Raw genomic sequence first — 26,786 nt, 5'->3', positions numbered from 1 at the left:
ATTTGAAGAGACTACAATATATCTGTTATGCTGGTAGAACCCATTATAACCCCTTTTGTAACTATTTGAAGAGACTACAATATATCTGTTATGCTGGTAGAACCCATTATAACCCCTTTTGTAACTATTTGAAGAGACTACAATATATCTGTTATGCTGGTAGAACCCATTATAACCCCTTTTGTAACTATTTGAAGAGACTACAATATATCTGTTATGCTGGTAGAGCCCATTATAACCCCTTTTGTAACTATTTGAAGAGACTACAATATATCTGTTATGCTGGTTGAGCCCATTATAACCCCTTTTGTAACTATTTGAAGAGACTACAATATATCTGTTATGCTGGTAGAACCCATTATAACCCCTTTTGTAACTATTTGAAGAGACTACAATATATCTGTTATGCTGGTAGAGCCCATTATAACCCCTTTTGTAACTATTTGAAGAGACTACAATATATCTGTTATGCTGGTAGAGCCCATTATTTAACCCCAACTTTTTTTAAGAGTATGGATGGGTCATGCAATTCTGTATTGTTTTTATTTTCTATTTCTCGTAAATTGTGCTTATTATTTTCTACTCTAAAAAATGTTTTTAATCATCGCAGGCTACAAACTTGCGATATACATACATGTACATAAAGGTTTATTTAAAATAATTGTAGAAACTACAAAACATACGCTCTAAACACCTTTATTTTATGGTGTGCTTTCGTCGTGAAAGAGCTAATGGGTTATTTTCGTACTTCGTGTCGTGGAATTTCGCTCTGTGATTCGTTTTTCATTGATTTATTATCTGAAACTTGTGATTATTGTGGGTTTTTTAACTCCTAATCAATATAATTAATTAAACATACATTCTTTGCGATGAAGGTGTTAAATCATTGTTTTTCATGAACAGTGGTGAAGGTAAGTTGTCGATTCGTGTTTTTTTGTGAACAGTTTTGTTGACTCCTGTAAACTGTGATCAGCAAATTTAACATTTCCTGCAACGCGATGAAAGAAATAACCCTCTAACTCATATGATATCGGTTCCTTGGAGAAATTCGCTAGTTTACATGTATGTGCTTATCATTGCCCATATTAATGATAATTGGTCTTTCCAATGCGTCTTGTTTAGAAAATTCAAAATTAAAGATATCTCATTTTTTAAGCATAGAAGGTAGTTATTAAATACATGTATAGATATAACAATTAAATTAAAAGTAAATGATGAATAAATCCTGTGATGTTCTAACATTAAAATTTCAGTTAGATGCATTCTTACAGTAAATGCATTCAGGCCGTTTATGTACCAATCGGTGATCAATGGGATATATAACAACTGACATTATTCTGGTTAATTACCCCTCAAAACCCAAGTTGCTTAACACACTCTTGTCATTAAAAATATAAATTATAATCTATTTACCTTCACAGGATTGGCTTCTTGAAATCTGTCTACAAGTCGTTTATATATTTTTCCATCTTTTATTGTCCCAGAATTCATTTCAATGTCACAATAAGAATTTCTTGGTCAAATTACACACGCTATTTCTTTTTGGCCCTTTATGGATGTCACAGATTCCATGTGATGAAATAATGAAATGTTTCGCTGAAACATTTACTCCCATTTTATTGGCTTTCCATTGTCCCAGATTTCATTTCAATGTCACAATAAGAATTTCTTGGTCAAATTAGACACGCTATTTCTTTTTGGCCTTTTATGGATGTCACAGAGTTGATGTGATGAAATACCCAAATGTTTCGCTGAAACATTTACTCCCATTTTATTGGCTTTTCATTGTCCCAGATTTCATTTCAATGTCACAATAAGAATTTCTTGGTCAAATAAGACACGCTATTTCTTTTTGGCCCTTTATGGATGTCACAGAGTTGATGTGATGAAATACCCAAATGTTTCGCTGAAACATTTACTCCCATTTTATTGGCTTTTCATTGTCCCAGATTTCATTTCAATGTCACAATAAGAATTTCTTGGTCAAATTAGACATGCTATTTCTTTTTGGCCCTTTATGGATGTCACAGAGTTGATGTGATGAAATACCCAAATGTTTTGCTGAAACATTTACTCCAGCTTATTGTTTAGTTTTATTGGCCTTTCATTGTCCCAGATTTCATTTCAATGTCACAATAAGAATTTCTTGGTCATATTAGACACGCTATTTCTTTTTGGCCTTTTGTGGATGTCACAGAGTTGATGTGATGAAATACCCAAATGTTTTCGCTGAAACATTTACTCCCATTTTATTGGCTTTCCATTGTCCCAGAATTCATTTCAATGTCACAATAAGAATTTCTTGGTCAAATTAGACACGCTATTTCTTTTTGGCCCTTTATGGATGTCACAGAGTTGATGTGATGAAATACCCAAATGTTTTGCTGAAACATTTACTTCCATTTTATTGGCTTTTCATTGTCCCAGAATTCATTTCAATGTCACAATAAGAATTTCTTGGTCATATTAGACACGCTATTTCTTTTTGGCCCTTTATGGATGTCACAGAGTTGATGTGATGAAATACCCAAATGTTTTGCTGAAACATTTACTCCCATTTTATTGGCTTTTCATTGTCCCAGAATTCATTTCAATGTCACAATTAGAATTTCTTGGTCAAATTAGACATGCTATTTCTTTTTGGCCCTTTATGGATGTCACAGATTCCATGTGATGAAATACCCAAATGTTTTGCTGAAACATTTACTTCCATTTTATTGGCTTTTCATTGTCCCAGAATTCATTTCAATGTCACAATAAGAATCTCTTGGTCAAATTAGACACGCTATTTCTTTTTGGCCCTTTATGATGCTTTATGGATGTCACAGAGTCCATGTGATGAAATAATGAAATGTTTCGCTGAAACATTTACTCCCTTTTCTCAAAGCCTTTTATTGTCTGAGAATAAATTTCTATGTTAAGACCAAAACTAGAGGCTCTAAAGAGCCTGTGTCGCTCACCTTGGTCTATGTGCATATTAAACAAAGGACACAAATGGATTCATGACAAAATTGTATTTTGGTGATGGTGATGTGTTTGAAGTTCTTACTTTACTGAACGATTTTGCTTCTTACAATTATATCTATCATGAACTTTGCCCATTAGTAACAGAGAACTATATTTGGTAAAAATTTACATAAATTTACCAAATTAATGAAAATTGTTAAAAATTGACTATAAAGGGCAATAACTCCTTAAGGGGTCAATTGACCATTTAGGTCATGTTGACTTATTTGTAGATCTTACTTTGCTGAACATTATTGCTGTTTACAGTTTATCTCTAACTATAATAATATTCAAGATAATAACCAAAAACATTAAAATTTCCTCAAAATTACCAATTCAGGGGCAGCAACCCAACAACCGATTGACCGATTCATCTGAAAATTTTAGGGCAGATAGATCTTGACCTGATAAACATTTTTATCCCATGTCAGATTTCCTCAAAATGCTTTGGTTTTTGAGTTATAAGCCAAAAACTGCATTTTACCCCTTTGTTCTATTTTTAGCCGTGGCGGCCATCTTGGTTGGTTGACCAGGTCACGCCACACATTTTTTAAACTAGATACCCCAAAGATGATTGTGGCCAAGTTTGGATTAATTTGGCCAAGTAGTTTCAGAGGAGAAGATTTTTGTAAAAGATTACTTTAATTAACGAAAAATGGTTAAAAATTGACTATAAAGGGCAATAACTCCTAAACGGGTCAACTGACCATTTTGGTCATGTTGACTTATTTGTAGATCTTACTTTGCTGAACATTATTGCTGTTTACAGTTTATCTCTAACTATAATAATATTCAAGATAATAACCAAAAACAGCAAAATTTCTTCAAAATTACCAATTCAGGGGCAGCAACCCAACAACCGATTGACCGATTCATCTGAAAATTTCAGGGCAGATAGATCTTGACCTGATAAACATTTTTACCCCATGTCAGATTTGCTCTAAATGCTTTGGTTTTTGAGTTATAAGCCAAAAACTGCATTTTACCCCTATGTTCTATTTTTAGCCGTGGCGGCCATCTTGGTTGGTTGACCGGGTCACGCCACACATTTTTTAAACTAGATACCCCAATGATGATTGTGGCCAAGTTTGGTTTGATTTGGCCCAGTAGTTTCAGAGGAGAAGATTTTTGTAAAAGTTAACGACGACGACGGACGACGGACGCCAAGTGATGAGAAAAGCTCACTTGGCCCTTCGGGCCAGGTGAGCTAATAAAATCTTACTAAAAGCTTAAAATCTTTAAAAGGTTAATTTTTTATATAAAATGTGATTGATTATTGTGACATTAAAGTCGAATTCCTCTCTTCATAGCAACATTGGACTTATTTCTAGCTGGGTTCAAAGGACATGGTGTTGTTGCTGTGAAAAAGGAGGCTGTTTTTCCAGAATTCGATTTATTGGAGACAGTGCATTGCCCAAGAATTATAGCCGTATTTGCAGGCCCATACTGTGCTAAAGTTGGGTTTGTGTTGGCACCATTCCTTATTCCTCTTTGTTGGCCAAACAAGTTTTCCACTAAATCGGAATTAAGATACCCAGGGTTAATGCTATTACCATTCTTAAGCATAACTTGACAAAGTGAAATAAATCCCATTATTGACGAATTAATGTCTTCTCGGGTTTCTCTGGTTATTAAATTTTTGGAGTCTACCATCATAACAGATTTTTTTACAGTCTCTTCCCACGAATTAAAAAAGTTAAGAATGTTCATTAGTTTTGCAAACTTTGGATTATCCATTGATGAAACTGTCTGATTCTGGGTACAAAATATTTCTACCAACTGGGAGGTATGTTCAAGTAGCTCTACAGTTGATGCCAACATCTCAGGCCTGGGTAAAGTTGCCTGATACGATTTCATGAGATAAAGCATGTCCTTGTTTAATACATGAATTGCCAATTGATTGCGCATTTTTGATGCAGGTGTCAGATATATATGTTCCTCTGTAAGCTTATGATGTATTGCAAAGCCATTTTGAAAATTGAATTTAAATGCTTCAATCCAGTGCTCCCATATTATTGGTTTATCATTAATAATGAGATATCTTCCAGCTTTTGTTTTGTGTTCCTGTTTACTAGACTCTGTATTATTTCTAATTTTTTTAATGACATGCATTATATCCTGAATAGCAAACATTTTGTGACTTTTACAAAAAAAATCACGAAACACAAAATCATGTTCCCTGGGATTACATTTGTTAAATAACATATTTGTGAAAGTGCGATTGGTTGAGGCTCCATCAGCCATAACATAATCAATAGTAAAGCCATGATCATCCATTATATCAACACACTTCCAAAATGTTGTGTAAAGTTGATGTGCTGTTGCCGGATAAGATCCAAAATATGCAATAGGCCATCTGAAGCCAGTAAGTCCATGGAAAACAAACTGGAGAGCATGAGTGGCAAGCGCCACAGTTTTTTTTCCTTTACAAATTATATCAATATTATTGTTAGTGGTGTCCATATCAACAAAGCCAACAATATTCCAGGAATCACCAGATTTTGTGATAATTAGGTCATCCTGAATAGACATTTCGTCTATTACAATTCCTCCATGTTTTCCAAATTCAGAAATTTTTTGTTTTTCCATTTCTTTAGTCATCCAAGTAATATTACCTTGGTTAAAACCAGGAGTTTGTTTTACAGAATTTTTATAGTACTGCAATAACCGTTTTGATGGCAATTCAAGAAATCCAGATTGTTTAAGGTCATTGTATGTTTGTGGAGACCTTATAAAAAGAGTTAGGCACAAACTAATTATTTTAGGGTCCCACCTTCTATGATGAACATCTAAACCTTTTTTGCAGTTATTCAGCTGCGATATCAATAGAAGTACAAAATTTTCTGAGACATCCGTTTTTAAAACTAACTTCAAAATTTCTTCTAGATCATCATGATCCTTCTTTGAAAGTTGGATTGAATTTTTCACAGTTTCATCAGGAATAGAAATAGGTTGATTTTCATCGATTGGATTTTTCACAGTTTCATCGGGAATAGAAATAGCTTGATTTTCATTAATTTGAGTGGTTATAATTTTATTTTCAGGCAAAGGTTTCAAAGATTCTGGTTCAATACAATTCATACTATTTTTCATTTCTTTTAAAGCTGGTCTTTCATCGACACATTTTTTTTTAACGTTCAGTTGGGATAAATTTTCATTTTCATTAAGCCGTTTCTTGCTTTTATTCTTGGATTGTGTTTTAGAATATGAATCTACACATCTCATGCAGGTTACACTTTTTCCGATCCAGTTTAACATAATTTGACAGGATTTTGATTTCAGTGTTTCATAACTATTTTCAGGGTCATTCAACAAACAACAAGTTTCCTTATGAAATGCACTTGAATTGACTTCAGCATGAGTTTTTATCCCAGTACAAAGTTTAAGGGAACATATAACATTAAGCATACCATCCACATTTGCCTGGTTTATCTGCAGTGGAAATCCACTTTTGAAATTTGTATTATTCAGTGTCAGCCATGTGTCATCTTTGCCAAATGTTACATCACAAAATTGTTGTTCATTATTAAGCAGAGTTGGTAAAGGACATCTTATTTTATAATGATTTTCTTCCTCAAGAGCTGAACAATAAGCTGGAATAACTACAGGGCTGCTATTCTGAGGCCTCAATTTTAACTGTTCGTATACAATTTTTTTTTTGTAATCACTTTTAAAGAATTTATTGGTAGAACTGACACCAAAAATTCTTGGTATCAGCTTACCTACTAAGTCTTTACTAGGAGGTGCTTGTTTCTTCAATGAGTAGAATGCCAAGCAAGCTTCATATATGTCCAGCAATTTTGTCTCGCACTCCTCCTCCTCTACATTTACATAATTAACTGCCAACCTGCAATATAAAAAATAATGTAAGTGCTCATGTTAACATCTAGCAATATAACCCAAATAAAATATATGGTTTTAATTATGATATATTTTTACAGTATAAAAATAAGATGATGTGTTAATGTGGTATGAGTGCCAACCAGACAATACTATCAAAGACACAATGTAGTTTTATAAATTATATTTTCGCACTTATAGCTTACAATAGGACCTTAAGTAGAGCCATATAGCTTTCAGTAGGGCCTTCAACGTAGATCGGTATAGCTGAAAGTAGGGCCTTCAACTTAGAACCATGTATAACTTAAAGTAGGGCCTTCAACATAGAGCCATGTATAGCTTTATGTAGGGCCTTTAACATAGAGCCATGTATAGCTTACAGTAGGGCCTTCAATGTAGAGCCCTGTATAGCTTAATGTAGGGCCTATAACATAGAACCATGTATAGCTTAAAGTAGGGCCTTCAACATAGAGCCATGTATAGCTTAATGTTCAACAACCCTTTCCTTTTTATTTATATATAAGAGAAGTGGTGTAACAATATGACACACCAAAAAAATACAGACTAAGAATTAATTTTTAAAAGTATAGTCAAGTCTCGAGTTTATATATATTATAAGAATGATCAGATTAGATAAGCTTACATACAAATATTGACAACATGATGCTTTTTAATTAGCTCTAAGAATTGGTTTATATTTCAGAACTAATTGTAATATTTTCTTTATAGAAAAATTGTGCAATCGTTAAAATTAAATCTTAATGTGGCAGTTACTGCAACTACTGGAATGGCAAGTCTGCAGATTGGCCATGGTGCAACTACTTTGCACCATTGGGCCGGGATACTTGATGGTCGTCATACATATGAAAAGTTGGCAGAATTATTTGACAATGATGACCAGTTTTCTAATGCCAAGAAGAGAATTGAAGAAGCTGATACACTGATAATTGATGAAATATCAATGCTGTCATTAAAAGTGTTTGAAATGGTTGAATTTGTGTGCAGGCATGTCAAAAAGAATACCAAAATTTTTGGTGGTATACAGGTATTATTTGCTATTATAATGTGTTTGATAATGTGTATGAAATGACTGACAAAGGTACATCAGCTATGCACAAAGCAAACAATTATACATGTATATATTTTTTTAATTTTTCAGAATAAAGTAGCTAAATTAAGGACATTTAACTTTTTAAGAACATCAGCCAAACAATAGATACAAATATATACCACTATTTAGATGTTCAGCTCACTATGATTTTTCTTAATTGTCTTGTTCTATATGAGTTAAAGAATTATGGTCTTTCATGCATGATTTAAAATGGATTTGTGCAATTAAATTCATAATTATTTATATTAATATAAAAATTCTATCTGTGTCTTCATAACTTAGAAACCAAATAATTACAAATGATAACATGTGATATGAGTGTCAATGAGATAACTCTATCTAAGTCACAATGTATAAAAAGTTCAACAATTATAGGTCAAAGTACAGCCTTCAACATGGAACATTAGTTCATATTGAATAGTAAGCTATAAAGGGCAGCAATTTAGGTTTATTATACTCCCACTTTAAAAAAGGGGGTGTACTTTTTTACAAATGTCTGTCCATCACTCAGTCCGTCCCATGAAATTTTTGTCGCATAAATTATTGATTTATATATCACCAAGATCATAGAAAATGTAATTCATGTTTTTTTCCCACAGGTGATAGGATGTGGTGATTTTAAACAGTTGCCACCAGTACCAAATCGCCGATATGATGATCACGGTGCATACTGCTTTGAAAGTGATAAATTCAATTTGTCATTTCCTCATCACATAAATTTAATAGAGGTAAAATATGTTCAATTCATGCTAAAACCCTATCAAGTATATATACCGGTACATATTTTTGGATCAGATTTTTCTCCCTTTTATTCAGGTTATTGTGTATGCTATTTTAATTATGCCCCACCTACGATAGTAGAGGGGCATTATGTTTTCTGGTCTGTCTGTCCCATGACCGGTCAGGGTAGTTTTTGATGAAGTTGAAGTCCAATCAACTTGAAACTCAGTACACATGTTCCCTATGATATGATATTTCCATTTTAATGCCAAGTTATAGTTTTTAACCCAATTTCAAGGTCCACTGAACATATGATAGTGCAAGAGGCACAAATTTGATACATTAGCATGACTGAGGACAAGACTCATAAAATATAGGGAGCAAACATTTATTGCTATGCCTGTCTGTTCCTTGGTCATTGATTTCCTGATGATATCTTGAGTATCTATTACTTGATTGAAATAAATCTTGTACCCATGGAAAACTGTATATTTAAACAAGGAAAAAATTAGTATATTGTAAAAGCTTTTATTTGTCCTTCAAAGTAGTATATAATTAGGGCCCTGTCTAGTGGCAGGTCGACATATATATGAACAGTCTGTCCGTCTGTAACAAACTGTGTCTGCTCTATATCTTGAGAACCATTATCATTTCAAAATTTTGTAGGTCAAAGTTCTAGGTAAAAAACTTAGGTTTCAGTATAGAACCCCATGGCCATGGTCTATTGAAAAGATTGTGTCGGCTCTATATCTTAAAAAGCATTATGATTTCAAAGTTCTTACTTGACATGTATATCAATTGACATCAGAGGGTGTGTCCTTTTATATGTAAAAAGATCAAAGTCAAAAGCTTAGTTAACAGTTGAGATTCAAATGTCATATGGTAAAGATAATGTCTTGTTATTTACAGCGGGGCCCACAGTGATGGCTTCTATCTCTTTGATGTCTATATAAAAAAAAAGATTTGGTGTAATTGCCAATGAGACAACTCTAAACAAGAGACCAAATTAAATGAGAAAGAAATTAACGACTATAGGTCACCGTACCCCCTTCAACAATGAGCAAAGCCAATACCGCATAGTCAGCTTTAAAAGGCCCCGAAATAACAAATGTAAAACAATTCAAACAACGGCCAAATTAATGTATAAATAAAAGAACGAAAAACAAATATGTAACACAGCAACAAACGACAACCATTGAATTACAGGCTCCTGACTTGGGACAGGCACATACTTAAATAATGTGGCGGGGTTAAACATGTTAGCCAGATCCTAACCCTCCCCCTAACCTTGGACAGTGGTGTAACAGTACAACATAAAGGAACGAACTATAAAAATCAGTTGAAAAAGGCTCAACTCATCAGATGGATAGAAATACATCTAACAAAAACAGAGTGGCTCAGCACTTAAACATCCCAACAACAGAATGACTATTAGTACTGATCTGAAAGTACTCGCAGTTACTGACAGCTAGTTCAAAGCCAAAAACGACTATTAAAAAAAATCATGCAAAATGTTAGTTAATTTAAAATCTTAGAAATTCAAACAATTTCTGAATTGGTAGCTGCTTCACACTTCTTGTAAAACATTAGCCACTTAAAGTATTTTGATTCACTTTTTTTTCAGGTTGTCAGGCAGCATGAGGTTATGCTCATTAAAGCAGTAAACCAGCTTTGTGATGGAATGCCAGATGAACAAACTGTTTCTTTCCTAAAACAACTGGATCGTCCATTGAATGTACCAAATCATGAAGTCACAAAATTATTTGGAACCAATTTTGATGCTCAGTTTATTAATCATGAAATGTTGGAAGAAATAGATGAAGACTTGGTGGTTTACAAGGCTGAAGATGAAGGGAATGTACGTATTTTGAGAGACTGTGTGGCTCCCAAAAGCCTACTGTTGAAGAAAGGTGCCAAAGTCATTTTAGTCAAAAATATTACTCAGGGACTTTGTAATGGCATGCAGGGAGTTGTACACCATGTGGCAAAGGATAGTCTTCCTATTATCAACTTTAATGGAAAGTTAGTTACTCTTGAAAGAGCTTCCTTTGATGTTTTTGATCTGAAACAACAGAAGAATTTGGCTAGCAGGAAACAGTTTCCTGTAATATTGGCATTTGCACTTACTGTACATAGAGCACAAGGACAGACACTGCAAAATGTGGAAGTTGATTCTTTTTCATTTTTTGCTCCAGGACAGATGGGTGTTGCAGTTGGGCGTGCAGTCAGCATTGACGGTTTAAGGCTGGTTAATTATAACAGTTCAGCTGCTAATAAGAAACATCCAGATATTGTTTATGAATTTTATGACAGAGTTTTTAATGATTTTTTAGATGATTTATCCTGTTGTAAGGATACATTTGTTATGCCATCTGTCGAATGTCCCCCGCCAGATGACCCAACTGATCAGGATCCAGATGATACTTATATTTGTATGGACATGGATGAACTGCCAGTTTTAGCTTCACCATGGGATATTTTTGAATTTCAAACAGAAAATAAATCTGCGCCATTTATGTCGGATATATCTCCTGATTTCTTCGTATCATTACCTTTGGAAGACCATGTGAATTATCTATATTATAATGTTGATGCCATTGTTAGTGCGAAATTGGATAAATCTGATAATTGGATTAATGCATACACCAAGTTGAATGAATTTGTGTTATCTGATAAACATATATTGTCTATTCAGAAACTATTTAAAGTGAACAATATAAATAAATATCAGAATAAATTGTCATCCAAAATAGTATTTTGGTTAATGAATAAAGAAATAGAAAAAAAAGCTAAAGCTGTAACTGCTAAACAGATAACTGACATTGAGGCTGAAACAAGCATAGAGGAAGAATTGTCCTCAGCAGGAAAAAGCAAAATTAGGTATTTGACTGGAGCCTGTGTCCAAAAAATTACTAAACGTTTAAAAGAGTCTGTATTAAGAAAAATGGGTCAGAGCACCAAAAAAAGCAAGCTGGCTATGAGGATGGACTATAAAAAACAGTGTTTGCTGAAGCAGTTTCGCATTAGTGAATTAGATGTTGCTGACAATGATGAAAGTATGGTTGAAATTGATTTTAAACAAGGACCATCGAGGGGTTTAACAATACCAAATGACAGTGTATTTAACTTTTTCCTGTCTTTACATAGTGTATTACAACATAAATTAAGTCTGAAACAAATGCATTTATATTTGGAAGACTTGCATAACCATTGTAGGAATGCTGTTGATAATGATGATGTACTAATTGGCAAATGGATTTCATTATTTGATATTCAGGATGATGGTAAAATTGAAGATGAACTATTTTTAACACTTATTATGGAATTATATCGGGATGTAACTGAACATTTTATTAGAATTTCTTTTGTTGATTCTTTAAAATATTTCAAAAGAACCATTCCAAGGAAAAAAAAACAGGCATTAAGGACAAAAATACAAGCCTTGGGCGATAGGCAAACCCCTTCTACTTCGAAGGTTGTTAGTCCTAAAAGGAAGAATAAATGTAGTAAAGATGATGAACACTTATCTCTTTCAAAAAAGAAAAACTTGGCACATGAATGGTCTGAAAGTGAAATATATATTTGTTCCTTATGTATGTTGGAATGCGATTGGGAACCAGCAGAAATGCAATTTGAAAGTATTGCATGTGACAAATGCAACTGCTGGTTCCATTACAAATGTGTAAATATCAAAGGAACAGAGAAATTTTTGAAGAAAGACCAGAATAATTGGTTCTGTCCTAATTGCAGCAGAAAAGGTAAAGGAAAGGGAAAAGGTCGTGGTAGAGGAAAATCCACTTGATTAATCTAGACTTTAATTTAAAAAAAATATAATATGATGTCAATTTTCATATACATACATATATATGGAAAATTTATCAATTCAGTGAAATGCTTCATTATTTCATCACAAATCAAATGGAACATTGCATAGAAAATTATTCAATTCAGTGAAATGTTTGGTTATTTCATCACAAATCAAATGGAACATTGCAGCAAGATATGTTTTGAGTCAATCGCACGTTTACAGAACCATTCATGTGCCAAAAGAAATCGCAATCAGTGAAATGTTTGGTTATTTCATCACAGCAAAAGTCAGCCATGTATGCATTTAACTTTCAGCAAGATGTTTGGTTATTTCATCACAGCAAAAGTCATCCATGTATGCATTTAACTGTTTCAGCAAGACATTTAGTTATTTCATCACAGCAAAAGTCATCCATGTATGCATTTAACTGTTTCAGCAAGACATTTAGTTATTTCATCACAGCAAGAGTCATCTATGTATGCATTAAACTGTTTCAGCAAAACGTTTGGTTATTTCATCACAGCAAAAGTCATCCGTGTATGCATTAAACTGTTTCAGCAAAACGTTTGGTTATTTCATCACAGCAAAAGTCATCCATGTATGCGTTGAACTGTTTCAGCAAGACGTTTGGTTATTTCATCACAGCAAAACTGGGACATGTATGCATTAATCTGGTTCAGCAAGACGTTTGGTTATTTCATCACAGCAAAACGGGGACATGTATGCATTAATCTGGTTCAGCAAGACGTTTGGTTATTTCATCACAGCAAAAGTAGGACATCTATGCATTTGCCAATATACTTAGGAGTAAGTCATCTGTTTCAGCAAGACATTTAGTTATTTCATCACAGCAAAAGTAGGACATCTATGCATTTGCCAATATACTTAGGAGTAAGTCGTCTGTTTCAGCAAGACATTTAGTTATTTCATCACAGCAAAAGTAGGACATCTATGCATTTGCCAATATACTTAGGAGTGTGTCATCTGTTTCAGCAACACATTTAGTTATTTCATCACAGCAAAAGTAGGACATTTATGCATTTGCCAATATACTTAGGAGTAAGTCATCTGTTTCAGCAAGACATTTAGTTCTTTCATTACAGGAAAAGTAGGATATCCATTTGCCACTTGGTATATTCAGCGAAATGTTTGGTTATTTCATCACAAGAACACTGGGACGAACCTTTGCCACTGGAACATTCATTTCAGCAAAATGTTTGGTTATTTCATCACAAGAAACTGGGACGAACCTTTGCCACTGGAACATTCAATTCAGCAAAATGTTTGGTTATTTCATCACGAAAAAAATGGGACAAGCCTTTTCAACTTGGTACATTCAATTCAGCAAAATGTTTGGTTATTTCATCACGAAAAAAATGGGACAAGCCTTTTCAACTTGGTACATTCAATTCAGCAAATTGTTTCGTTATTTCATCACAAGAAAACTGGGACAAGCCTTTTCAACTTGGTACATTCAATTCAGCAAAATGTTTGGTTATTTCATCACAAAAAACTGGGACAGGCCTATGCACTTGATCATTTTATTCAGCAAAATGTTTGGTTATTTCATCACAAGAATCTGGGACATGCAGTTGCCACATTCTGGGACATAACTGGCGAAAAGGAAGTTAGTAGAAAGGTATGTTTTATTAAGCCACATAATTTTGTTATTTGAGGTTAATTTCAACTTCTTTTTGAGATTTCCCCACTAATAATAGAACCTGATGTATAACCAAAGAAAACATGAATATAAAAAAAAGAAGTTGTGTGATTGCCAATGATACAAATCTTCACAAGAGACCAAATGACACAGAAGTTAAACAACTACAGGTCACTGTACTGCCTTCAACAATGAGTAAAGCCCATACTGCAGAATAAGCTATAAAAGGCACTAAAATGACAAATGTAAAACAATTCAACCCAGAAAACAAGGCCTAATTAATGTAAAAAAAATGAACGAAAAAACAAATATGGACACAGCAACAAGCCACAACCAGGGTTTGGGGGGGGGGGGGGGGGGGGGGTGATGTGGAGAAGAGAATATATTAGGTTGAATTCATGATTATTAAGTTTTGCAGTCTGCCTGTTAATATTTTGAATATGAAACATTATTAATTTCACAATTTATATGTAACTATTACAGGAGGATATAAAATAGTTTCATCACAAGAAAACTGGGACATGACATTGCCACATAAAATTCAGCAAAATGTTTGGTTATTTCATCACAAGAAAAGCGGGACATGCCATTGCCACATAAAATTCAGCAAAATGTTTGGATATTTCATCACAAGAAACTGGGACATGCAGTTGCCACATTCTGGGACATAACTGGCGAAAAGGAAGTTAGTAGAAAGGTATGTTTTATTAAGCCACATAATTTTGTTATTTGAGGTTAATTTCAACTTCTTTTTGAGATTTCCCCACTAATAATAGAACCTGATGTATAACCAAAGAAAACATGAATATAAAAAAAAGAAGTTGTGTGATTGCCAATGATACAAATCTTCACAAGAGACCAAATGACACAGAAGTTAAACAACTACAGGTCACTGTACTGCCTTCAACAATGAGTAAAGCCCATACTGCAGAATAAGCTATAAAAGGCACGAAAATGACAAATGTAAAACAATTCAACCCAGAAAACAAGGCCTAATTAATGTAAAAAAAATGAACGAAAAAACAAATATGGACACAGCAACAAGCCACAACCAGGGTTTGGGGGGGGGGGGGGGGTGATGTGGAGAAGAGAATATATTAGGTTGAATTCATGATTATTAAGTTTTGCAGTCTGCCTGTTAATATTTTGAATATGAAACATTATTAATTTCACAATTTATATGTAACTATTACAGGAGGATATAAAATAGTTTCATCACAAGAAAACTGGGACATGACATTGCCACATAAAATTCAGCAAAATGTTTGGTTATTTCATCACAAGAAAAGCGGGACATGCCATTGCCACATAAAATTCAGCAAAATGTTTGGATATTTCATCACAAGAATCTGGGACATGCAGTTGCCACATTCTGGGACATAACTGGCGAAAAGGAAGTTAGTAGAAAGGTATGTTTTATTAAGCCACATAATTTTGTTATTTGAGGTTAATTTCAACTTCTTTTTGAGATTTCCCCACTAATAATAGAACCTGATGTATAACCAAAGAAAACATGAATATAAAAAAAAGAAGTTGTGTGATTGCCAATGATACAAATCTTCACAAGAGACCAAATGACACAGAAGTTAAACAACTACAGGTCACTGTACTGCCTTCAACAATGAGTAAAGCCCATACTGCAGAATAAGCTATAAAAGGCACGAAAATGACAAATGTAAAACAATTCAACCCAGAAAACAAGGCCTAATTAATGTAAAAAAAATGAACGAAAAAACAAATATGGACACAGCAACAAGCCACAACCAGGGTTTGGGGGGGGGGGGGGGGGGGTGATGTGGAGAAGAGAATATATTAGGTTGAATTCATGATTATTAAGTTTTGCAGTCTGCCTGTTAATATTTTGAATATGAAACATTATTAATTTCACAATTTATATGTAACTATTACAGGAGGATATAAAATAGTTTCATCACAAGAAAACTGGGACATGACATTGCCACATAAAATTCAGCAAAATGTTTGGTTATTTCATCACAAGAAAAGCGGGACATGCCATTGCCACATAAAATTCAGCAAAATGTTTGGATATTTCATCACAAGAAAACTGGGACATGTATGCCATTGCAACCATGTTAAATTCAGCAAAATGTTTGGTTATTTCATCACAAGAAAACTGGGACATGCCATTGCCACATTAAATTCATCAAAATGTTTGGATATTTCATCACAAGAAAACTGGAACTTGCCATTGTCACATTAAGTTCATCAAAATGTTTGGATATTTCATCACAAAAAAAACTAGGACTTGCCACTGCCACATCAAGTTCAGCAAAATGTTTGGATATTTCATCACAAGAAAACTGGGACTTGCCACTGCCACATCAAGTTCAGCAAAATGTTTGGATATTTCATCACAAGAAAACTGGGACTTGCCATTGCCACATCAAGTTCAGCAAAATGTTTGGATATTTCATCACAAGAAAACTGGGACTTGCCACTGCCACATCAAGTTCAGCAAAATGTTTGGATATTTCATCACAAGAAAACTGGGACTTGCCATTGCCACATCAAGTTCAGCAAAATGTTTGGATATTTCATCACAAGAAAACTGGGACTTGCCACTGCCACATTAAGTTCAGCAAAATGTTTGGATATTTCATCACAAGAAAACTGGGACTTGCCATTGCCACATTAAGTTCATCAAAATGTTTGGATATTTCATCACAAGAAAACTGGGACTTGCCATTGCCACATTAAGTTCAGCAAAATGTTTGGATATTTCATCACAAGAAAACTGGGACTTGCAGTTGCCACATTATTGGACATTACAGATTAAAATGAGTGATTAGAGGAAGGTATGTTAAGCCATATTTTTTTTTATTTGATTCTTTATTACACAATATCAATCAAAACCAAGCAGTAAATTATAGTTCTATAAAATCAAATCAAAGGTTTGAGGTCATTTTCAACTTCTTTTTGGGATTTTTTTCTTTCATATTTGTTGATAGAACTTGATTTTATACCATGAATACCAAAGACAACATGAATATAAAAAAGATGATGTGGTGTGATTGCTAATGAGACAACTCTTCACAAGAGACCAAATGACACAGAAATTACCAAATATAGGTCACCGTATAGCCTTCAACAATGAGCAAATCCCATTTTCTTAAGATTATACCATAGCAAACTATGATATTATTTAGTTATACCATGGTTTATTTTTAGCAATTGTTCTATTTAAAAGCGACCTTGACCACAATTATACCATAGTTTTATGATGTCACAACAATTTGAATTCTTTTTGAAATATCTTTTTGGCTCTGAAAAGAGCCTTTTCAGCAAAAGCTGTAAACTCATCATCAGCTTTAATCTTCTGATTCCCCGTTGACAAGATTCTATTTCTTCTGACATGTGTCCTTGCTGCTCTCCCTCATTAAAATTTATTTAAATCGATTCTTGTCCATCATCAGCTTTCACATCTTTGTGTCGTTTCGTCCATGCAATTCATCCTGAATCTCCATTGCAACAAAATTATAGCTGGACAAAAACCATCTTTAAACATTCATTCTTAAAATTGTCCATGTAATGTTATTTTTACGTTTGCAGCAATTCGTGAAAGTCCTTGTAATTGTCATTGTCAAGGATTGGATCTTTTCCTATATACAGGTAAATCTAAATCTTCACATATTTGAGTCAGGCTAATGTCTCCTTCTCCATCATTATGTCATCCCAGACTTTTTTATTTTTTTTATTTTTTTGGGTCCGAATTCAGTATGCCTGAAGTTAGAATATTAAAATTTAAATATAACGTATACATAAATCCGGACATCCTGGCATTTCAATTTTTCAGGTGGTTATGCCAATAGGAATCCTCTAGATTTTTCCTCTATTTGAAGGTAATGACTGAATATTTTTATTGCTGATTATTTTTTAACCGATGGATATAGTATGAAAAAAATCAAAATGGAGATATTATATAGTGTCTTTAACAACATTAAAAGAGTAAAATTGTGATATTTAACTGGTGTCGATACATATCAATTAAATTCATTTGCATTGAAGTCTATGAAAAGTCTAGAGGATTCCTATTAGTTTCATCTCTCAACATTGTTTACATAACAAAAATGCCCGAGCAAAAATGCTAATCATTGATTGGTCAGTTATAAGTTGTGATGTCACTGCAAATTTATGTATGTATAAAAAAGAGGATGTGGTGTGATTGCCAATGAGACAACTCTTCACCAGAGACCAAATGACACAAAAAATAATGGCCTGATTAATTTACAAAAAAATTAACAAAAAACAAATATGTAACTCAACAACGAATTACAGGCTCCTAACTTGGGACAGGCACAAACATACATAATGTGGCGGCTTAACCATGATAGCGGCATCCTAACCCTCCCCTAACTTGAGACAGTGGTAACAGTACAACATACGAACGAACTATAAAAATCAGTATTGTTTGAAAACCCATGGACAACCTCACAAGACAACGTCCAGGGATGTCAACAAAAACCTTGGTATCATTTACAGTACACTGAAAAACTATCCAAAAACTATAAAATATGTATAACATAATTATTTTCATAACTAACTATTACAGGAAGAAGTGAAATATTTTCATCACAAGAACACAGGATGTTAACTGGATTTTTTTTCAGTTAAGTATATATATATATTAATCAGTAACTAAAATAGAAAATCAAAAATGCCCCAGATTTAACAGTCAGGGGTATGACTCAAACAAGTGATTTCATTATCGCTTATTTCAGTGATTTTCAAATTTCAGTAATCACCTATTTAAGTGATTTTGGTGTTTTCTTTGATCTTCAAATGCTGATTTCACTAATTTTCCATGAAATGGCAATTTTTTCTGAAATTTGTCTACATAGATCAATTATCTCTTTATCTTGATATATCATTTTTATCAGTGCGCTTGGGCAGCAAGTTAGTGCGCTGAAGCTTTTAAAAGAACCCTTGGGACTATTTCTGTCTTCTATATACTATATTTCTAGAGTTTACTACTCTACCAATAACATAAAGGTCAACACATTTATGTAATCTGCTTTGTTTTCTTTATAATTAGTATGATTTACTTCAAGGTTTTGACCGTATCTACAAATTATCCCAGTTTAAGCATAATCCAAATAAATTTTAAAAACTGACAAAATAATTTAGCAAAAGAGCATTTTTGCATGTATTCAGTTGTATTTTCAATAGAATAGTTTTTTTAACCCTATGTAAATCTAGATTGTGGGTAAATTATTGAGAAAATGTTATAATAAGTGATTTAATGTTTACATCTCAAATCACTTATGCAAGTGATTTTAAAAAGTGTTTCTAATTTTATAAACATTTTTCATTTTTCAATAGCGCAATCACTTTAATAGGTGATCCTGAAATCACTTGTTTAAGTAGTACCCCTGACTGTTTAATGTTTAGTCAATAAATTCAATGTTTTAAATAATATCAAACGTACCAGGCTTTTAATGTTAACCAGACACCTGTTTTGTGTAATCAACACTTATCAGTGACTCAAATCGAAATATAAGTTAGGCAAAAAAAAAATCTAGAGCATAAGACAAAATGATATTTGATATAAGTGCCAATAAGACAATGTAATAGTTATGTAATTTATGACACAGGTATTGACTCACTCCAAAGAGCAAGCTATAATGGCCAAGGCATTGCCAGTGTAAAACAATTTAAAAGGAAAACCAACACATACAAAACAGGAAAAACTGATGACCAATAAATGATTTTTTCGTGGTAAAGTCAATATTCCAGATACAATAAGAACTAGACTTGCCATTGCGAGCAATAGCAGATGTCACCCCGTTCCCCCATTGCCAGGCCATCTGGCCGTTTCCATGACAACGGCAGCCATTTTGAAATTTCCAAAAGTCAAAAAACATATCTTTATATGCTAAATCAACTGTCTATAAAGTTTCATAAAATTTGGAGAATTTTGAAAATTTTCGAGTTTTTTGCCATTTCTATGGTAATAATAATAAGCTAATAAGAATAGATCTTTTATATTTGTCGTTTGGAATGATTGTAAGGTACACACGTCCAACTTTCAGGACATTAAGTTTTACATCATTAAGAATTGCATTTTACAGTCAATACATTGTAGTACTTTTATTATTTCAGTGAAATATTTGTTTATTTCATTACAGGAGCACAGGAGCACTGGACATTTATTGATTCTTTCCATAGCAACACCACCAACAGCAGCAAAAAAGTTCAAGCATTTCAAGAATGGAATGTTCTGTCCAAACAAACATGTCTATCACACCTTCAAGAGCTGATATTGGAATCATTATTAGTAGAATGGAAAACAGGGATAAAATCTAGCAAAAGGCCCAGTCGCACATGGCCCCTAGATTTTGAGCTGGGCTACTAAATTACCTGGAAAATATACTGACTCAAAGACAGACTGAAATACAGACATTGACTGAAGAAATGAATGAGGACAAAGAAAAGATGGGAGCAGATTACAAACAAAAGCTTGCTAATATAGAATCCATACTGAAGAAAGAAATGGCAAATCAGAATGATTTAATGAATGAATTAAAACAAAATAAAGAAATAAAGAGTCAATGAGCTTCAGTCTGCTCTTCGTGAAAAAAGAACAAGCTATAAAACTTCTCTAAAAACCAGTAAAAGTGCTTGGGACTATGAACTCATTAATTTTAGGGAAGAGTATAGTGTGAAAATGTCAGAAATTGAAAGAGAAAAAAACAGACAAATAGAGGATGTAAAGCAAAGAAGACTGAACATGGAAGAATCATGTCATATTCTGGAAGACAAATGGAAACATCCTTGGCTGAAAAAAATAGTTTAAAGCAACAGGTAACAATTTAACTAGATAAAAGTGATCTTGTTCATGTATTTTTTTGCATGTTAACTTTTTATACATTGTGATTTGGATGGAGAAGTGTCTCATTGGCACGCATACCACATCTTATTTATATTTGAATACTTTCATCAAACTTTTATTGAAAAAGTCACCTTTAAAAAAAAATAGTGATAAAAACATTAAAAAAAAAACAATTGAGACATGATGACAAAGCTATACATTTTGTATGAAGCCATTCTTAGATTGCGTGCACGATCAACGGTTTGACAAGCCTATTATATTGCTCAAAGACCATTCAATTCTTATAATTACATATTTTTGCTAGGATGAAGGAAAAAACAATCTCTATCATTTTTTTGTATATATTTACCTGTACATATAAAGCATGTGCTATCATGGGTGTTACATATCATTGTGCTATGAAGAATGACGTGAGATTGTTGTTAGCCAATCAAAATAACAGATTTATATGTTGAAATATACTAGTACTGTAATGTAATTATTTGGATTAAAAGGGGTGTTTTTTTTACCTGCGTCACCAACGGTGAAAGCAGGTCTAGTAACCGCTCGACTCCGTCCGTCATTCCGTCCGTCCGAAAGACTTGCATATCAACTTTAGTCAAAGATTTCTTGGCTTCTATGAAAGGGAATGATTTTATATTTGGTCCAGAGCTTGATCATGTTGAGTTGTAAAGTGTAAGCAATTTTTAGATCTGCGATGCAGCCACTTCCTGTTTGCTGATAGTTTGAAATTTAGCTACTCAGTGTACAAGGAAAATTTTTCGTCAAAGTTTTCTTGGCTTCTATGAAAGGGAATGATTTTATATTTGGTCCAGAGCTTGATCATGTTGAGTTGTAGTGTGTAAGCAATTTTAAGATTTGCGGTGCAGCCACTTCCTGTTTGCCGATAGTTTGAAATTTAGCTGCTCAATGTACAAGGAAAATTTTTCGTCAAAGTTTTCTTGGCTTCTATGAAAGGGAATGATTTTATATTTGGAACAGAGCTTGACTATGTTGAGTTGTAGGGTGTAAGAAATTTAAAGATCTGTGGTGCAGCCACTTCCTGTTTGCCGAAAGTTTGAAATTTAGCCACTTATTGTACAAGGAAAATTTTTAGACAAAATTTTTTGGTTTCTATTGAAGGAATTGTTTTAGATTTTCTGTAGAGCAAATATATGCAGTGACGCAGGTCCAGACCAGTATTGGTCTTGAATGCTGGATACTATCCATGCATGTCTGTGTCCACACAGTAAATTAATTATAAATTTCCGGATCTGCATTATTCATCATACGTAGCTGTTATAGTTTTAAATGATAAAAGCAAACAGTTTTACAATTTTTTTTCTAATTATTCATTTGACAATATATAGTTTTCTTATTATTTCAGTGAGACGTTTCAATATTTCATCACATGAACACTGGGACATCTATAGAAACAAGTGGGACATGCAGTTTATTGATATTCTAAATAAAAAAAAATTGCTTCCAATTTCATTTCAAGCTTTTGTATTTGACCTTTAGAATGAGAAGATTTATATTCAATTATTTACACCGCCTCGGTGATGTAATGGTTAGTGTGGTCGCCTCGAGTGCGGTAGGTTGTGGGTTCCACCCTCGGTGGGGTCAAACCAAAGACTTGAAAATTGGTATTTGCTGCTTCTTCGCCAAGCACGCGGCAATAAGGAGTTAGAGCAAAGACTGTTCGGCCCGGACTGTTCAGTCAGAATAATGTGTCTGGGTAAGTGAGATATATTCCTGCGAACTGTTACCTTGTGAGCTAGCATGTTAAAAATCCAGGTCAGTGTGTCGGTCGAGTACAAAGCAGGGTTAATATTCATTAATCATTATCATGTTCTCATCCTGAATATGCATCTGACTTGCCACTGGACGTTAAACAACCATCCATCCATCCATCCATCAATTACTTATTGTTTGATTGCTGGTAACCCTTAATTTAACTGCTACTGTAATTTCCTTCCACTGTAGTGTAATTGTAGTGTAGTTTGTAATTGAAAACAGACAACCATTTTGACTGACATATTGCTATCCACATAAGTTGCTTTAAAAATCTTCCCTTCTATAGACTGATCAGAATCGTATTTAGAACATCTAATCGTATAAATAAGAAGATGTGGTATGAGTGCCAATGAGACAACGCTCCATCAAAGTCACAATATATAAAAAGTTGATAATTATAGGTCAAAGTACAGCCTTCAGCCTTCACCACAGAGTTAAGTTTCTGTTAAAATTATACCCCATGACGCCATCAACCAACATGATGAAAATAGAGTTATTTTTTTCAGTTTCATGCAGTTTTCAATTGATATTAAGTACATAATTTTATAATGATAAAAGAAAGGTAAAACCGACTTGAAAGGGACAATCAAACTTGAATGTAGAAAGGAAACTTACATAAACATGGATAGATATGTATTTCATTTTTTTTCTGCTTACAGACCCTTTGCATATAAGCTTATTCCATACAGAGATTAATAATTCAATTAAGTGTGTCCTCTATTTGAATTGAAAATAACAGGTTCTCTGGTTATTGCAGTGGTCAGTCTGTCTGTTGACCATTTTCAGTGTTGAGACTACAGAATTTAAGATTTGGTCCATTTTCAATAGTGGCCTTTTCTAAATCTTGCTTGTAACAGAGTTGCAGGAGATTCATATTGGTTTTGGTTTAAAAAACTTACAGATTATACTCTCAAGATTATTTTTGTGGTATGCTATTAATGAGAGACATGTAGATAATTTGCATTGACTCTTATACCAGTGGTGCTATTTATATTTATAGGCTTTCAAATCTTATTCTATTTTGATATTGGTATAGAAAGCCTCATAATTAAAAAGTTGGTCTATATACAAGGTCATAGGCATAGGCGGATCCAGGGGGGCCCCCCCTTTCGTTGGAAAAATTTGGTTGATTATATAGGGAATCACTGAAGCATGACTGGAGCGGGCTCCCCCTTAGGTCAGTCAGCGGGCCCCCCCCCCCCCCCCCCTTATGAAAAGTTCTAGATCTGCCACTGATAGGTCAACCCTTGATTTGTAGTGTACACCATATATTGTTACATGAATGGTGTGATACTTTATGAAAGTCATTCTGCATACATGGTCATAGACATATGTCAACATTTTATTTATATTATGCTTTATATCTTGGTGAATAAATATAATCTGGTAAGTAATTCAAAGGTTTGGTCTTCTAACAAGGTCGCAGAAATATTGTATGTTTTGACTATTTGTATAGTTCACAAGAATTGTTGCATGCATGCTTCATACGAGAACTAAGCTACAATTGTGGTCAAAAGGCAGATTATTTAATCTAATACATTGGTTTGAGTTGAGTTTACCCGAAAGATATCTTGTATACTTGCAGCTGTTAATTATATTTATAAACTGGTAATTTAAACTAGTAAACAGAATACCCAATAAAAATCTAATCTGGTGATTAGTTAAAAAGTTTTGAATGATCATGGACACAGGCCCATCTTCTTATCACTAGTCTATGACAGATTATTATGGAAGACAGTCGTCCTACAATATTTAAAATTGTTGACGAGCAAGCACACTACAATATATCTGTTTATGTTATGACCAAGCATTCATGCATGTGGTGGTATGTCAAAAGAAACTGCTAAAAACTGCCAAGTATTTAGACCAAAAATTGAGTTTACTGCTACATACCAAATAATAGGGTAGGTGGGTAGAAGATCAAATATTTTTACTATTGCTTCCTTATTATTAATATATAGAAATAGTTTATAAAAAAAAATGAAATTCTGTTTCTATGCAAACAAGAGGTATCCTTAATTTATTTGATTCAAAGTATGGTTTTTTTTCCATAAGATGAAATGACTAACTTGCAAATTCATAACCTAAGGTTATTTGTCAATAAAAAAGCAAAAGTAGGTAAGGTGAAAGTACATAAGTACATATCCACTCAGATGTGGGTGGGGTTTACAGAATGGAGAATAAGGAGTGGGGGCTAGAATAAAAAAAAATACCTGCAAATATTACAGAACAGTCAAAAGTATATCTGAAAGCAATTTCCAGACAACAGTAAGCAAGTAATTATTACATAATAGCCATTGTTTTTATACAAATAAAGTTTGATGTGTGAAAAAATTAAAGAATACACTAACAGGAATGATCCATCATTTCAAGATTTAACAGACATAAATATAAATTTGATTAGACTTCATGAACTAATGAAATAAGGCAAAATAAAATTTATGTGTGCATTCAGTTACATCTAAAAAAAGAAAGTTACATGAAGAGAATTTTTAAAGCCTTTTTTACATTGGGTCTATAAGAACAACATTCTTACTTTAACGGTGCTTAATGAAAAATGACAGAAAAATCTGTAGGGTAGGCAATTAGTAATTTTAAGACTAAAAAGTATAGGGTAACTGAAAACTCACCCCATATATTTTTATTTGTCCTAACCAAAATGAATGATTATTATTGCACCATCTGTAATATGTATTTAATTAATTATTAATTATTTTTCTAAAACCATAAATCATTAGTTGTTGAAATCTTTTCAATTTTTTTTGACACATCCATTGATAAAATTTCAAGAACCTGGGCATATTTTTTTCCAAAGTACTAATATATTTTTCCAAATAATCATTTAGTTTACATCCCCTTTCTACAAATATTTCTAACATAAGGACCCCTTCATTTTTTTAAAAGTGCAAATCAAGCTATCCACTGCTGGAACTGATACTGAACATAAATAAAAAAATTACAAATTTCTTATTTTGGTCTGTGCTCCCCCTTTTTTGTTTTCACTTAGAAATTCTAATTAAGGATATAATTGGGCAGGTTACAGGTTTTAGGTACTGATGAAAACGTGTATTACCATATAACTGTATCTATTTGCTTTGACATGATCACTTGAAACAGTAATAGAAAGAAGAATTCTTCAGATTATTGTGAAATTTAAATTTCCCGCATGTAAACTTTTTACACAGAAGAGTTGTTTCCCTTGAACTTCCAAGCGAACAATTAAATTTAATGAAGGGACGGATTTTTTAATAGTTTGACATCATAATACTTTAGGAATAATTATGAGAAAGTACTTGATAAATTTGTATGATTTATTTCGACTGTTTGTTTAATTAAATACTATACCTCATTTACATATATTCACTGCTGATTGGAATTTCCTCGACTTCCTCCCATGGCCAAAAATAATGACAAGGATTCTGTCAGGACGTAAAAAGAAGCTGTAAATTAATAATTAGTGACCTGCAAAGTAGTTTAAGTGGTTAATTGAAGTAACAATATGTTTATTAGTTGACGCATAGCGTTTATTCCGATCAAAAAGTCCCAGATTCAAAAAAGTTAAAAAAAATTGAAAAACGCGTTGCATTCCTGTCGCTTCTCTCTACGAGAGAAGCTCTACTGTGATAGTCGAGTTGACATATTTATAGACCCTCATTGATAGGATTTCAACCTACGAGAGAAGCTCTACTGTGATAGTCGAGTTGACATATTTATAGACCCTCATTGATAGGATTTCAACCTCCTGTGGTTTAGGTGATGCAAATGTCAGCCATTAATCAGAGCTTGTTTAGCATTTTCCAGATGCATCACGGGTAATCTCACAAAATCTCTCGCCGCAGAAGATATTATACTACAGTCTATGCAAAAGCCCACGAGATTCCAATCCTTCTTACTATACAAATCCTTGTTTGTACCATGGAATTAAAGATGTATGAATGCTTTTCATTTTGAATCATAACACACATATTTTCTTTTTACGTTGGGATACTTTAGTAAGATTTTCATGCCCTGGTTT

At 33.3% G+C, this 26,786-nt stretch overlaps 1 protein-coding gene and 1 long non-coding RNA gene across 5 annotated transcripts in view; one reads left to right on the top strand and one right to left on the bottom strand.

The window, feature by feature from the left end:
- Positions 1 to 22,468, top strand: part of LOC143076563 (uncharacterized) — a 29,859-nt gene extending 7,391 nt beyond the window's left edge. For 2 of the 3 annotated variants that reach the window (XM_076252390.1, XM_076252388.1), the window contains 10 exons: positions 7,576 to 7,891; positions 8,557 to 8,685; positions 10,302 to 14,124; positions 14,629 to 14,842; positions 15,341 to 15,554; positions 16,056 to 16,961; positions 17,716 to 17,775; positions 18,716 to 18,772; positions 20,292 to 20,967; positions 22,362 to 22,468. In XM_076252390.1, coding sequence (XP_076108505.1) covers positions 7,576 to 7,891; positions 8,557 to 8,685; positions 10,302 to 12,479 — 2,623 coding nt within the window. In that variant the 3' untranslated portion in view covers positions 12,480 to 14,124; positions 14,629 to 14,842; positions 15,341 to 15,554; ... (3 more) ...; positions 20,292 to 20,967; positions 22,362 to 22,468. The remainder of the gene's footprint in view (positions 1 to 7,575; positions 7,892 to 8,556; positions 8,686 to 10,301; positions 14,125 to 14,628; positions 14,843 to 15,340; positions 15,555 to 16,055; positions 16,962 to 17,715; positions 17,776 to 18,715; positions 18,773 to 20,291; positions 20,968 to 22,361) is intronic. The other variant, XM_076252389.1, reaches the window with a different exon arrangement.
- The window catches only part of LOC143076565 (uncharacterized), a 32,538-nt gene extending 6,013 nt beyond the window's left edge, over positions 1 to 26,525 (bottom strand). The window contains exons 1-4 of one of the 2 annotated variants that reach the window (XR_012978695.1): positions 26,511 to 26,525; positions 26,117 to 26,441; positions 24,985 to 25,016; positions 1,414 to 6,853 (exon numbers count right to left, since the gene is read on the bottom strand). This is a non-coding gene — a long non-coding RNA (uncharacterized LOC143076565). The remainder of the gene's footprint in view (positions 1 to 1,413; positions 6,854 to 24,984; positions 25,017 to 26,116; positions 26,442 to 26,510) is intronic. The other variant, XR_012978696.1, reaches the window with a different exon arrangement.
- Positions 26,526 to 26,786: the final 261 nt, after the last annotated feature.

Source organism: Mytilus galloprovincialis, chromosome 5 (genome assembly GCF_965363235.1).
Source record: "Mytilus galloprovincialis chromosome 5, xbMytGall1.hap1.1, whole genome shotgun sequence".
Taxonomy (NCBI): Eukaryota; Metazoa; Mollusca; class Bivalvia; order Mytilida; family Mytilidae; genus Mytilus; species Mytilus galloprovincialis.
The sequence above is the reverse complement of the archived record's forward strand: the minus strand, read 5'-3'. Positions and strand labels throughout refer to the sequence as shown.